This window comes from Myotis nattereri, assembly GCF_964212035.1.
Source record: "Myotis nattereri genome assembly, chromosome: 11".
Taxonomy (NCBI): Eukaryota; Metazoa; Chordata; class Mammalia; order Chiroptera; family Vespertilionidae; genus Myotis; species Myotis nattereri.
In genome coordinates, this window is record NC_138086.1 from 3,883,937 (window position 1) to 3,897,865 (window position 13,929).

The 13,929-nt window shown below is 57.5% G+C and overlaps 1 protein-coding gene across 3 annotated transcripts; it reads right to left on the reverse strand.

Moving 5' to 3' along the window:
* Positions 1-378: 378 nt before the first annotated feature.
* Positions 379-10,546, reverse strand: INSIG1 (insulin induced gene 1; the record flags this gene model as incomplete). Of its 3 annotated transcripts, XM_081101881.1 has the most annotated exons (7): positions 379-611; positions 1,829-2,109; positions 5,271-5,370; positions 5,627-5,793; positions 6,878-7,002; positions 9,580-10,022; positions 10,440-10,534. In XM_081101881.1, the coding sequence occupies 5 exons, from the start codon at positions 9,995-9,997 to the stop codon at positions 2,080-2,082; spliced, it is 840 nt and encodes a 279-aa protein (XP_080958007.1). In that variant the 3' UTR covers positions 379-611; positions 1,829-2,079. The 3 variants fall into 3 exon arrangements, with proteins under 3 accessions (XP_080958007.1, XP_080958006.1, XP_080958005.1); XM_081101880.1 differs by lacking the exon at positions 1,829-2,109 and having other exon boundaries at positions 10,440-10,546; XM_081101879.1 differs by lacking the exon at positions 10,440-10,534 and having other exon boundaries at positions 1,942-2,109; positions 9,580-9,997.
* Between the last annotated feature and the right edge of the window lie 3,383 nt (positions 10,547-13,929).

A 13,929-nucleotide genomic window follows, 5' to 3' on the forward strand; every position in this document is an offset into this window, starting at 1 on the left:
TCTTCCTGCTTCGTGCACAGTGGATCGCAGGTCACATGTGGGAGTATTAACTTGGGGGCCTTTCTCCCTCCTACCCCCGAGATAAAGGGCATGTCTGTAACTCAAGGAGGGGAACACAGGGCACCATGTGGCTTCATTATAACTGATTCCAGACTTTAATCTGCCAGGAACATTCCCCAGGTAAGACCGCAGGTAACTTGAGCCGGCCCCTCCCCTGCCTCCCAGCATGGCCCTCTCTGGAGCCCCCCACCACTCCCATCCCCAGGGCAGGTCCCGAGCCCGGGGGAGCCGATTCCCAGGGGAGTCCTGGTTCCCTGAGGCTCGTCCATTCCAAATCCTAACACCCCCCATTTTGAAGAAACACCCATGAGTACATGGTTGGTGTTGAACCTTTAATAGACATAAAAAACGAATGCAAAAAGAACACACTGCCGACACTGAGTGTGAACGCGACCTCCCTGCTGCTCCTCTGCCGTGCTCCCTGGCCACACGAGTGACTAAGACGCGGGTCCCTCTGGCTCGTGCGCTCGCGGTAAAGTCCCGGCAAAGGGAGTCTCCAGAGGCACATCTTTTGGCCACATTCTTGCTAAGAGACACAGATTTACTTCCAGCTGAAGAGAAAAAAACACTAGTTGTTTGCCCATCATCAAATGGATTTAGATTCGAGGACTTCTTTCAGATAATGACTTCCGGTTTTCACAAAATGCTGGCGTCTCTGCTGGAAAACCTTTGCACATTCTAGTCATTCGTCTTCAGAAAATGTATAGCGGCTCATTGCCAAGTTGAGGACAATCCCGTTTTCCTCAACAAAATTCTCCTAAAACAATCAGCCACAGTAACTTAAAACTTACTGTAAGAGATTTTCTTTGAAACAACAAAGATCCCGGGCAGCCGAGTGCCCAGTCCTGCCTGCTGACCGCCGGCTTCTATCCCAGGAGCCTTTGAACCAAGCTGCTTTCCCAGAATTTAAACCAAAAACATGGACATTTCAAAATATGAAAGAAGATAAATTTGTAAGTAAGAGTTACGTTTACTGAAACCCACAGAACTGGAAAACTGAAAGGAGCCGGGCTCAGGCGGGCATGGCAACAGCGACTCCCCGGGAGGAATTATTGCTGACCTGCCTCCGTGCAGGGCTGAAATGGATGGAGAACCTCTAACATCTCACTCGTTAAAAAAAATAAATATGTAGAGAATACAAGGCTCAGATTGGTTTTCGTACACATTGCACTTGAAGTGAAGGACCCGATGCTTGCAACCCGGGCCCGCGTGGCCGGTGCCAGTGGTGGGGGACTGTGCTCGCCAGCACCTCGGCACAGGCGGAAACACGAGTGCTGGAGCGGACGGACGGTCGTTCACAAGGCAATCACAGATTGCAGATCCCATAGGGCCGTGCAAAGTCCTCTCGACGCTAGAGCATCAAGGAAACAGCAGTCCGGCTCATGGAGGCGGAAACCCAGGGCAGACCCGACTTCACCCACTGTCCCCTGCAGAGCTGCCCTGTCAACCCCCACTCTCAGTGGGCAGGGGCTCCCCTGGGCACCGTGACCCCAGGTGCGCCGCAGAGCGTGGTGGGCCTGGTGTCCTGACCACTGTGTGCGCCCCTGCAGCTCTTTCTTCACACAGCCCTATTTTTAAATCTTGTGGATAAATATCGTTCCTATCTCATCACACTCGCCTTTGTTAAGCACCGGCAAGCTCTCCACTGTGGGCAGGACCACAATCCAGAGCTGGGACTTGGGCTTTAGTTCAAGGTTTTGTCATATGGCAACTTGCTTTTCATGAGATAAACAGCATGGAACGCTCAGAAATGGCGCCCGCGGCCCACCTGCCTCCGCCGGGTCCAGGGTCTGCAGGGCAGGGCAGGGCAGGGCAGGGCAGGCACGAGGGAGCTGAGGTGGCATATCTCCAGGCGAGCTGTCCCTCTGGGCGCCTGCTCACCTAAGCGGGCGGTTTCCCCGGGGAGTCCTGGTGAGTCAGGCCAGTCTCCGCGATCCCAAGGGAAGATTGTCGCTGCCCCGCCCAAGCCTGGGTGTCGGTGCCACGCCTGGCTGTCCCCCAGAAGCAGTGGCGGGAGACTCAGTCGCTGTGCGGCTTTTCGGGGACGCCCTATGAGAACAGAGAGACGGAGTGAGTGAAATGAGCACAGCGCACACAGAGCTACTAGCAATTGGGCGGACCCGAGAGGTGGAGGGGGAAGTCCCTTGTCCGAGGTGATGACGGAGACGGGAAGCGGGAACGCTGGCAGAGGACATGCCTGGGGCCACTCGGCTACAGGACCAGACCTCCTGTGATAGACGTGTAAGCAGCGTGGGACTGTCATCCCCCAAGGAGCGCTGAGGACGCAGACTTTTAGGAAGCGGCCATCTGAGAGCCTGAGACGGGCAGGAGGAAGAGGAAGGTCCGCAGCAACTTCAGCCAGAGGATTCAGAGCAGAACTCGCACCGCAACCCGGCCGTGAGGCCAGCTCACAAAGGGCTCAGAGCTGTGTGTGCGGGGACACATCAGGTGGGGGACTAGAGTGAGAGCACGGACGACCAGGCAAGAGTCGGCACCAGCTCAGACAGACGCGTGTGCCCACGCACCGTGCCGCCAAGAACAGGGTGTTCAGTGGTGAGAGGGCGGCGATCGTGCGAGCCCAGGACCCTCTCACAGGTTAGTGACCGGTGTGTCCTCCATCAGGAGGCGCAGGGCACACTCGCGACAAGCCTAGCGCCAGCCCTCTCTGCGCCCACTCGGCCAGTGGCTGCCTCTCCATCTTTAAAACGGGGAGGGCAGTTCCTACTGCCGCCCGCCACGCCGGACTGTCAGCCAACACCAAAGCGAAGTGAAGCGCCACAGGAGAGCCAGGTCCTTGCTGCGCAGGACGCCCTGCCGCCAGCGATCAGCCGAGGGAGGCAGATACCGCGCAGGGACGCGGCAGCTGGAAGCCTGACCTCTTTTGAGATAAAACTTTAAGCTGCTAACAGCAAGTTTCAAACCCTCTGAGAGGCTGCTGCAGACTCAGGACAGGCTTCAAACACACAGAGCCACTGGACGCCTCCAGCTGGCACACCCACGCAGCGCGGCTCAGCTCCTGCACAGCAGTGACAGCGGGTCCACGAGCAGCCTCCTTGTAGCCCAGTGACCTGCAGGGAACCTAACCCATGTGTCGATCAGCCTGTGGTCAAACCTCTCAAAGTCGCAGAACCTGTCAACAGTGTTAGTGAAGACTGACTATACTTCTCTGCGAGGCGGGGGGGGGGGGGGGGGGGGGCTAGGTGGGGGGGGGCACCTGGGTGAGGACAGAAAAGCATTCGAAGAGGACAGGACGGAACCAGGGACAGGGATGCATTTGAAGAGGCTACAGACAAGAATTGCCGTGACGACGGATCAGCAGGAGCCCATGGTGACAGTGGACTCGGCCAGACCTGGTCGCTGAGCACGATGCCCACCTGGGGTCTCCACCCGCAGACCTCGCCTTCGTCACTGTCACAGCCTCACACCTGGCAGGTCAGTTTCACACCCAGAGCGCGCTGTGAACCGGCCGACAGCGCGGAGCCAGGCGTGTTCCTCGCGTGGCCTGTGGGAGTGCACAGGGCTGCGAGGGCGGCTCCCACCGCCGCCTGGCCGGGTGACATGCCCCGTTTCCAAAACACCAACCAATTTTGAACAGAGTGACCCTAGTTTTACAAACACAATGAAACACGAAAGCTGTTAATTTGTTTCCTTTCTCCGAAGAAAGAACACAGACATAGGCTCACTTCTCCCGCCTCCCTGAGGAGAACAGTGTCTCCTGCTCTTTCTGAAGAGGCCACTTCATGGCACAGCCTAGGCCTCTGCGCCACGAGCGCCTGCCAGAGAACAGGCACGCCCTGCGGCCGGCCATTCCGGCGACGCCCAGACCCGCAGGACCGGGAGCCGGGCCTCGGGGCTCCCTGTGGCCGGGCTCTGGGCAGTGGTGGCCGAGGCCCTGATCTGGCGGGTGCAGGAGGCGACCACCTCCTGCTGTGGTTGGGGAAACCCCCTAAACAAAGGTGCCATAAGAAACTACAGAGAGGCTGGGACAGTCGCTGCGACGGGCGTCTCCACTTCCTAAACAACCCTTACTGTCAGCGTCTTTTTCATTCTCAGCCCCGACATAATCTGGAGCAAAAGTAACTCCCCACATTCCAGCCGGAGTCTTGTGAAAGGCCATCTGGCTTCACGTCCGTCTTCTTGCTGTGGCGGCAGCATGAGTTTCAGAAAGGCTCTCTGTGGCCCCAGGAAAGGGCAAGAACCAGGGAAAAGCACCCTCCCTTCTGGCTGACGTGGGGGGGCTCTCTGGGGAGAGGGCTTCGGGACCGAAGGCCACTGGGTGGGAGAGCGAGCTGGGCCTGACTTTCCCATGAGGAGGGAGCAGCTTTCAGACTTACAGACACTTTGGGGGATGGAAGGGAAACCAAAGGCAGGGCGCCCAGCCAGCACAGCAATGTCCTGTTTCGAGAATACCACACGAGGGACAGAGATACATTTTCCAAGACAGCCCTCTTGTTTACCTGAGAGCAATGGTCCTACTGAGACTCTAGCTTCTTCTTCTTTTGACTCTAATAGCAAGTTTCAAACCCTCTGAGAGGCTGTGCAGACTCCGGACAGGCTTCAGGCACACAGACGCCACTGGACGGCTCCAGCTGCGCGCGGTGCGGCTCAGCGCCTGCACAGCAGTGACAGCGGGTCCACGAGCAGCCTCCTTGTAGCCCAATGAGCTCTGTTAAGCCCTTGAGTCCGTCAACTCAAAATGAGTTAAATGTCCACACTGAATTTTCTTTGCAAAAAGCATTCAGACGCTGATTTTAACTACCGAGAACTGCCATTGACCCCGACTTCGTTTCCTGCTGGCTCTCAGCACAGCTGTGCCAAGGGGACAGGCTGCGCCAGGCAGGGCCACCTCCCGTGACGCTGAGCCAGGCCCGACCTGGCACCCACAGGTGGGCAGCTCGGCCTCGGGCTCCGCCTGCCTCGGACGCCCTTTCCCCACGTCATCGGCACCTGTCTCGCGTGGTCTCTGCACGTGGCCGCAGGAAGTCAGGGGCCTGTGACCCCAGGGCTGCGCTGTGCTCTCAGGTATCGGCACCCATGTGACCGAGCAAAGAACTAGCTGGGCATCTTTTTTTAAAAAATATACTCTTTTCTCAATCTGTTGCTGCTGAGTCTCAATGAGACATTTGTCAACACACAGAAAACGTTCCATAAAGCAGTCCGACGGAGCTGAGAAACTACAGGGGCCGGCGCCCATGTGACAATTCACGTACCATGGCCAGCTGTCGTCCTATGTTCCCCACCGTCACACCTCCGGAGAAGAAGATGCAGGGCAGCCAGGAGCGGATGTAGAGGAAGTCGGGGGAGGTGTACCTGCGGACAAAGGAGAAAGGAGCTGAGCCAACCGCCCGTGAGTCCTGCAGTGGGACCCGTGGTGTTAACATCAGGACGCTCTTTCTCGCTCCAGCTGGTTTCCCTTTACAGGACATTGTGGGCGGGGCATTTCCAACGTGGACTCCGCAATAAGCAGCATTTCTGAGCATGTCATGTCGTGTCTATGGCTCTTTGCATAAATAAAATGGGAGCGTCTGAGCCAAGTGGCGGGACTGCCACCGCGGGCCGTGCTTACTGGTAGACGCCGTTGTACACCAGCAGCTGGGTGATCAGTGTGGCAAGGAAGGCGATGGTGATCCCAAGCCCAAGGCCGCTTCTCGAACGGTCAAATGTCCACCAAAGGCCCAAGGACAGGGCCGCTAAGGTCAAGGAGAGCTGAACGTTATTGGCAAAATCCAACTTCTGATGATGGAAAGTTAAGGAAAAGTTAGTGTTATTTAATAAGACTAAAAAACACAGAAAACCCCAGAGCCTACATGTATTTTTCTTCTTGTGCACATAATCCTCCATCCATAAAGCCACCCAGTGAGCTGCAGAGAGATGGGCGGATGCAAGGGTCCCGGGAGCAAGGTGGCCTGAAGCTTCTATGAGGTCACTGGGTACAAATTCAACTGACAGGCAAGCTTCTGACAGCCGTATGTAAAATTCTGCTGGCATTTCAGCCACAAAACAACTTATTTTGGTAGTAAGGCATCTTCAGTCCAGTTCTTATTTCTCATCTTATGAGTGCTCTCCTCGACATCGGCACGAGACCCTCTCAGACCACGTTCGTCATCACGCACGCCCGCTCGCAGAGACGTGCAGCTGGCTTCCATCGCAGCTCTGCTTTCCAGCCGGTGGCAGAGTGAACTTGTCAGAGCTAAGATATCTTAGAACAAGCACCCTTCAGGCATCTCACCATCAAACGGGGAGCAGATTGAGGAACTGGTAGCTCCGAGAGTATCTTTCTCCAAGATTGAAAACAGACTCTCGAGGAGCCATAAACCTTCTGAGCCCTGGGATACTATGGACCTTCCTCCCAAAATGCACTTATGTTCCATGTCATGCGCTCCACCGGGGACCTGGGGACCGCCGGGCACTGCCATGGTCATGGCCAGGCCTCGCCTTGGCCTTTTGGGAGAAGCCCAGCAACAGTGACCCCGTCACCAGAGGTCAATGGGCCGCAAGAACCAGGTCACCACAATGCAAGGGCGTGAAGAACAGACTCTGAGGAGGTAAGATACTGCCGACAGAGGAGAGAGAACAGTTCACTCGGCCTTGGGCAGTGTCTGCACCGTCTCTGGAAATAAGCTGGGAAATAAACCGGAGGACGCAGGGCCATGCTAAAACCTTTGAGTGTAAACTAAGCGACAGGCTTTAAAATAAAACACGTGGAAGAACATCATCCACAGGCTATCAGACAGCACACACTCATCCAAAGTAACGCAACGCTTCCACACACAACTGACGAGAACGCTCCGGACACGGCACGCCCATGGAAGGATACAGCGCTGGCATGGTTGATGCCCACGAACACCGCCACGCAGCGCATCACGCTGGCCCACTCCCGCTTAAACTTGTGGGGCTCCCCAAGATGACTGTCGATGCAGGGGTACAGCAAGCCGACAACCGCTGCCAGACAAGAAGAGAACAGTCAGAATGACTTCAAGAACATAACATGACCATAACAGCTTAAAATGACAGGCTTTCTATGTGGCAATTAAGACTACACAAACCAGTGCTTTTCCAGGAGACTAACCTGTGGTAACGTAATGATGAAATTCAGACTAGTTTTATATTTTTGTTCTCCTTGAGTACATACAAAAAATATCACAGTTTAGAGCAAAACCAGTCTTTGATTTACTTAAGCAGACGTGCCCCGAGCAGGGGCCCAGCCACACGGGCCTGAGCCCTGCGGCCTGCTCTGCTTCGTCACGTGGTTCCCATCCACAAGGAAGAGGGCCCTCCGTGAGCTCTCCAGGCTGTCGTGCCGTAAGTCTGACGCTCCTCCAGGGCCAGCGCTGATGCTGGTCACACTGACGTCCGGGTCAGAGGCCCCGTGCCCACAGGCTGGCCCTGGACTCAGGGGTGAGGGATGGCAGCTCTGACCGCAGGAGGCTAGGGCACCATCTGTCCCCAGGAGCCCAGGCCCTGCCCCATGGGAGACCAGGGACCAGGCATGGAAACTGTTTGTTTCCTCATGTGTAAAATAGGATTATGTAACAAGACAGAGGAGGAGCTAGCTCCTGGATCTGAGCAGTTAGAAAGTTTTCAGACCCAGAATTTGAAAGCATGAGCAAGAAGAGAATGGAGCCGGGAGAAGGCGTGGGGTTCTGGGAGAGGAGCCAGCGGAAAGCGTGAGGCACCACAGGGCGTGTGGGATGAAGGTTCTGCACCACTCCTGGCTCAGGCGTGAGGGCCAGGCAGAGCCCCCGGCTGTCGGCTGTCCTCCGGGAGAGGTAACTGCTCTAGGTTCTTGAACAGAGAAACAGGAAACACAGCTCTAGCCAAACTCGAAAAACGAAAGACTTTCAGTTTCAATTTCATGTTACGTTTCAAGTTCTAATTGTGGAGCTTTGAAAAAGAGAACCCCACACTCTGTAACTACTGTGCTATAATTTAACCTTACCTTTGAAAATGAAAAGCTAAGTAGGTGGAAAGGTACTATGGAATGTTCTCAGAATCGTGGGTGATGGTCCAAAAAAGAAAAGGAAGGTTTGAGGAATTGTTTCAAGCATTCCTAGAATTTCCTGAAGATTCCATTTCAAAGAAAGCTAAACCTTTTATTTATAAAATTAAGTTTAATATATATATTTTTTTTATAGATTTCAGAGCTTGGGAGAGGGAGAGAGGGATAGAAACATCAATGATGAGAGAGAATCATTGACCGGCTGCCTCCTGCACGCCCCACACTAGGAATCGTGCCCGCAACCCAGGCATGTGCCCTGACCTGACGGAAATCAAACTGTGACCTCCTGGTTCATAGGTGGATGCTCAACCACTGAGTCACACCAGCCGGGCTAAGATCAAGTTTTTGATCCAAAGAAACTACTGCACCAAATGTGTATGGAAAATAGAATTCACATCTAAAGCTAGTTCTCAAACCGGCACAGCGTGTATTTAAAGGGTTTCAAAAAAAATGAAGCAGGAACTTCACCTTTGAGGACAAAGATGAAAACATTGTCCCCCTAGAAAAAAAAGAAAACATTGTCCCCCTGCTCAGAAACCAGTGTCCCCAGCCCCAGGGGTCCTGGCTGGAACACACGCTCCACCCTGAGCCTCCCGCCTCCCTGCTCCTGGGAGTGAGTCTGCTCACCGTCTCCAGGGAGACAGTACGAAGTTAAGAACTCGTGCAGGCCGTGCCCCCTGGACGCGGTGTCGAACCTGTGATTCAGTGTCCCCATCTGTAATATGGAGCTACAGCTGAGCAGGGGAAGCAGAGGGGCTAGCCACCAAGCGCACGGCGGGGCGCTCCTCCTCTGGGCTGAGCAGGAGTTTACTCCGCCCACCGATCGTGGGGTGCTCCCGGGGTGCCCACTGCGGCGGAGCTGACAGGATTTGATTCCCGAATGCTGTATGACTGAGAAGCACTACGTGACCTGGGCGGGGGACAATTCCGCAGCCTCATCCAACCAGCGGAACCCAAAAACTCTACCGAGACCCTCGGCCTGCCCAGCGGCTAGACGGCCTGCCCAGCGGCTAGACGGCCTGCCCAGCTGGGTGCGCAGACCCCGCACGCCCAGCCAGGGGCCTCTCTTCCCCGCAGGCTGGGGCGGGCCTGCTCCGCAGAAGGAAGTTGGGAGGCGGTTCCCTGGCAACGCCTCTGCCCACGTGACAGTTTGTTTTCAGTTACCCGGCGTGTAGCGTGTTTGCACCGGCAGCCAATGGCGGCCAGGTGCCTCTGCTCACCAGTTCCGCAGCGGCCAATCGGGGAGCTGGCGCGGGTGACAGCCCTGGCTCCCAAACACTGCCGCGTCCTCCGAGCCCCAAAGTGGGGGAAAGGGCTGGCCCCGCGCCTATCTCCCAGCGCATCGCCATCAGCCTCCTCCCACCTGGAGGCCGGCCGTGGGTTCCTGTCCTCCCCTCCCGCTGAGATCATCAACGCCGGACATGCATGCCTTTCCTCCGGATGGCTCCATTTTCAAATAAATGTTTCTCAGCCTGAAAATCACTGAGCAAACAGACATCTTATAAAAAAATTCTACTCACCAGCCGCTGTCCCACAGCAGGGAGGGACCCACCAGGCGGAGGAGAAGATGGTGGCGATCACCTCCTCGGGGAACAGGGTGACGTTCCTCTGCACCTGCAGCAGGTTGAGCACGAGGGCGAGGACCACCCCGACGGAGAAGAGCACCAGGCTCCTCTGCAGCAGGTGGTGGTGCCAGCTGGTGGCGTGGCCGCTGCCGCTGCCCTGGCCCCGGGCCCCCTCGCCCGGGCTCCGAGGCCCGCGAGCCGGGTCGGTGTGGGGGGCGCTGTGGGCCGCCCGCAGCGAGGGCCTGGCCACCGAGGAGGTGATCATCGCTCCCACCTTGGCCGCCAGCCCTCCGGCGCGGGCTGCCGGGCGGCCGCGGTGCCTGGCGCCCTGAGCACAGGAACAGCTCCAGAAGTGATCGTCCAGCCTGGGCATCAGTCACCGGGTGGGACGGGCTTTCCTGGAAGGAAAGGGGGGCGGGAAGGCGGGGTCGCGGCCAAGTTCATTTCCAAGAAACGGGGAGACCCACCCGGGAGGCTGTGCTCTCCTTCATCGCCAGCACGTCAAGGCAAACTGCCTGCCCCGGAGCCGCGGGTATGGGAGCACAGGGGGCAACGGGGGCGGGGGGAGCCACGGGCTGCAGCGCCGACTCGTTCCCGCCCGCACGCGCCCCCTCTACCCAAAAGTGTCCCAGACTCCGTGCGTGCGCAGGCCGCCCAGGACGAGGTACCGGGGTCCTCGCGGGCGTCGGGGACCAGGGCCGGGCCCGCGGGCGTCGGGACTACAGCGGATCCCACTGGGGTCGGCTTCGGTGCCGCGGACCCGACGGAGGCCGGCTGCCCCGCTCCCACCCGGGACTGCGCCGGGCTCCGCGTACCTGGCCGAGGGGCGCCCGCCCGCGGGCTCGCCGACGGAGGAGGTCCCGGAGGAGGAAGTGCAGGAGGTCCCGGCCCGGAATGCCCGGAGTTGGGCCCGCGGCGCCCCGCGCGCGGCTTATAAGGCGGGTGGCTGGGGCCCGAGTCACGTGATCCGGCGCCCGCTGCCCGGCTCGCGCCTGGGGGCGTGGCCTCCGCGCGCCCCGCCCCGCCCGCGTGCCCGTGCGCTCGCGGTCTGGTGAGGCGGCCGCGGCCAATCGGGGGCGGGCGGCCCATATGACGTCAGCACACGCCACCGCCGGCCGCCGGCTCGGGAGCGCGGAGCACGCGCGCGGGCGCTGGTCTGGGGGGCCGCGCGGGGCTGGGGGGTGCTCTGACGGACGCTGCGTGGGGCGCCGAGGGCTGGCGGGGCGCGGGTGCCGCGTGCCCCCGTCGCCCGACCCCGACCAGCCCGTCCCTCGCCCGCGGACGGAGGCCGCTCCGCGCGGATTCCTGGGCGCGGGAAACGCCCCGCCAGCCGCCTGGGTTCACCGAGGGAATCTGGGCCTGACCCACACGTGCCCGGGTCTAGCGTCCCGTCTGACCTTGTCCCTCCGCCCGGCCGGGTCACCTGAGGGTGCTCCGCGTCCGGGAGGTGCTAAGGCGGCTGGGTGTTTGCAGGGACCAGATGGTTCCGAAGCCGCTGGAGGAGTGAAGTCCTCTGTGGAAATGTACACGAGGAACTTCTCATTTATGCAGTAATTCCTCCCGGTTTCCACTTGTCTTTCCTCGCGTGTGGGATGCAGACCGTCAGTGCCGCCCTAGAGGAGACCCTGGGTGACCTTGGGGCGCGCCTGGGTGGCCTTGGGGCGCGCCTGGCCCCGAGTCCCGGCGCCGCGTGGTCTCACCGAGCAGTAGGAAGGCAGGCCGCGGCCGACTGAGCACCGTGTCCGGTCGCGCAGGACCAGGGTATTAAGAGGCGTTACTGCAAGGAAGAGTCTCCCGGGTGAGCAGAGAGAGGGGGTTTGTGCCCCAAGCACCAGCTGTCGGGCCGACGCAGGTCTGCGGCTGCGGGTGAAACAACCCAGACCTCGCTCAGATGTATCAGTTCCCCCAAAGTTCAGTCATTTTGGGGTGAGGCTCTGACAGGTAATGATGAAACAGGAGGCCTCAAGGAACAGGAACCTGACCGTGGCTGTGCCCACTCCGAGCGGTAAGAAGTGTAGGACGTGGCGGGGAATTGAGAAGCTCCGTTCATCATAGACCCGTGGTCGGCAAACCGCGGCTCGCGAGCCACATGCGGCTCTTTGGCCCCTTGAGTGTGGCTCTTCCACAAAATACCACGTGCGATTGAAACTTCGTGGCCGTGCGCAGAAGTCGGTTTTGGGGAAGGAGGTACTTGGACGAAACACGTCTACGAGACGAGTGTGGAAGGGGTCGGCCTCGGCGAACGGACCTCCATCAGATTGAGGACGTTTTTAGCAAAGGGCAGAGGACCCTAATTAAGTTACTAACAATGTACCTACCTCTATAGTTTAAGTTTAAAAAATTTGGCCCTCAAAAGAAATTTCAGTCGTTGTGCCGTTGATATTTGGCTCTGTTGGCTAATGAGTTTGCCGACCCCTGCCAGACTTCTGCCGTTCATCCGCTCGGTACATTCTTCCCATTGATTTTTGGAGGGATGGGGCTGTGGGGAGAGAAACATCAGTGTGTCTCCATTGGTTGCCTCCCACACAGCCCGACCAGGCTGGGGATCGAACCTGCAACCTCGGTGTGTGCCCTGGGCCGGGAATAGACCCTGACCCTCTGGTTCGAGGTCCGAGACTCTCACCACTGAGAACCCCAGCCAGGGCCTGGTTTTCCTGCCTGGCTGTGCTGCGGTGTCTTTACCCAGTTCATGATGCCAGCCTGGCATGAACCTAACCTAGTCTTCTCTGCTTCCATGAGAGCACCAGTATTGAAAGTGTCATCACTGTAGATGGTAACGACCCTGGTGTTCAAGCAAGGCGCTGTTCCTAATTCTGTGGCTTGTTTTCACTTCTTGAGCTCAACCCAGACAGCGGGAGCGGCTGGAATGGAGGCTCCTACCTTCACCTGCCGCTGGGCTGGGGCAGAGTCAGGCTCCCGCTCTCTGTTCCTCTCTAACCACTGTCGCCATATGTCCTTTGTTCCCAAAGCTTCAGAGCAGTTTTGACTTTAAGCAACACTGTAATCCAAGTCTTGGTCACTATCCCCATTCCAGCTTGCTTAAGTGCATGAAGATATATAGAGCGGTTATCTATCTATCTACCTACCTACCTACCTACCTACCTATCATCAACCATCACAGTGACATCACACCTTTGTAATAGCAAAAAATAAACAAAAACATGCCCACCTGTCAACCGATGGGAAACTGGTCAGATAAACATTGGCACATTAGCCCGGCCAGCTGGCGTGGCTCAGTGGTTGAGTGTCGACCTATGAACCTGGAGGTCATGGTTCGACTCCCTGTCAGGGCGCATGCCTGGGTTGCAGGCTCGATTGGGGATTGTGCAGGAGGCAGCCAATTGATGATTCTGTCTCATCATCGATGTTTCTCTCTCTCCCCTTCCTCTCAAATAAATTAAAAAAAATTAAACATAATTGAAAAATCTTTTAAAAAATAAGCAATGGCACATCAGTGCAATGGGATGTCTTATAGTTGAGAGTGCTTTCTTTTCAACCCTCAGAAGTCCATCTCGCGACCCCCCTCCCCGCCATCAGCCTCAAGTCCCACACGCAGGTTGAGAAGCACTGACGTAAGTCAAGCTGTGAATCTCACTGAGTGCCTGACCCTGAAATGCAGGCACGTCGTGGATTCAACTAGGAAACACCAGCCAATGCAGGAAGCTTCTCTTCAACACAGCCTGGCCGGTGCAGGCGCATGGGGCCCAGTGGGCAGAGGGGTGGCCGGCCGTTCGCTCCCTCGCCGCTGTGGTGTGCGGGGTTCTTGGCCGCACAGAGAGCAGCAACTCTGTCTTCCCGAATCCAAGGTTTTCCTGCCTGTTCTCTGGCTGCTCTGCCTGGCTGTGCAGACTACCCCCCAACCTGCACGTGTAACACTTCTGTACAAGTTCGTGCCTTAGAAAAGCATCTTGCGGGTTCTGAGTTGTCCGTCTCCCATGTGGAGAGGAGCTATCCGCCTCATTGGCCATTGCGTTCGTTTAGATCCGTTCACTTTTTCCTCTCGACCCAAAGTGATAGGAATATAGCCCGGGCCCTCGGACGCGCGGCTGCTGTCCCATCTGCACGGCGCCTAGTGAACCCGGGGAGGCCCTGTGGGCCTGGGGGAAGGTGGAGGACACCTGTGGGCTGCCCACTGGCTTCAATCTTAGAGTCACTTCGTCCCCCCAGGGTCTGTGGTTTGCCTAAAGGCCTGTGGAGCTGGGTCCCTGGATGACATCAGTCTAGGGTGTTTCCGTTTTTCCCTCTCTCTTCCACTCTCCCTAAAAAAAAAAAAAAAAAAAAATCAATGGAAAAATATCCAAATAT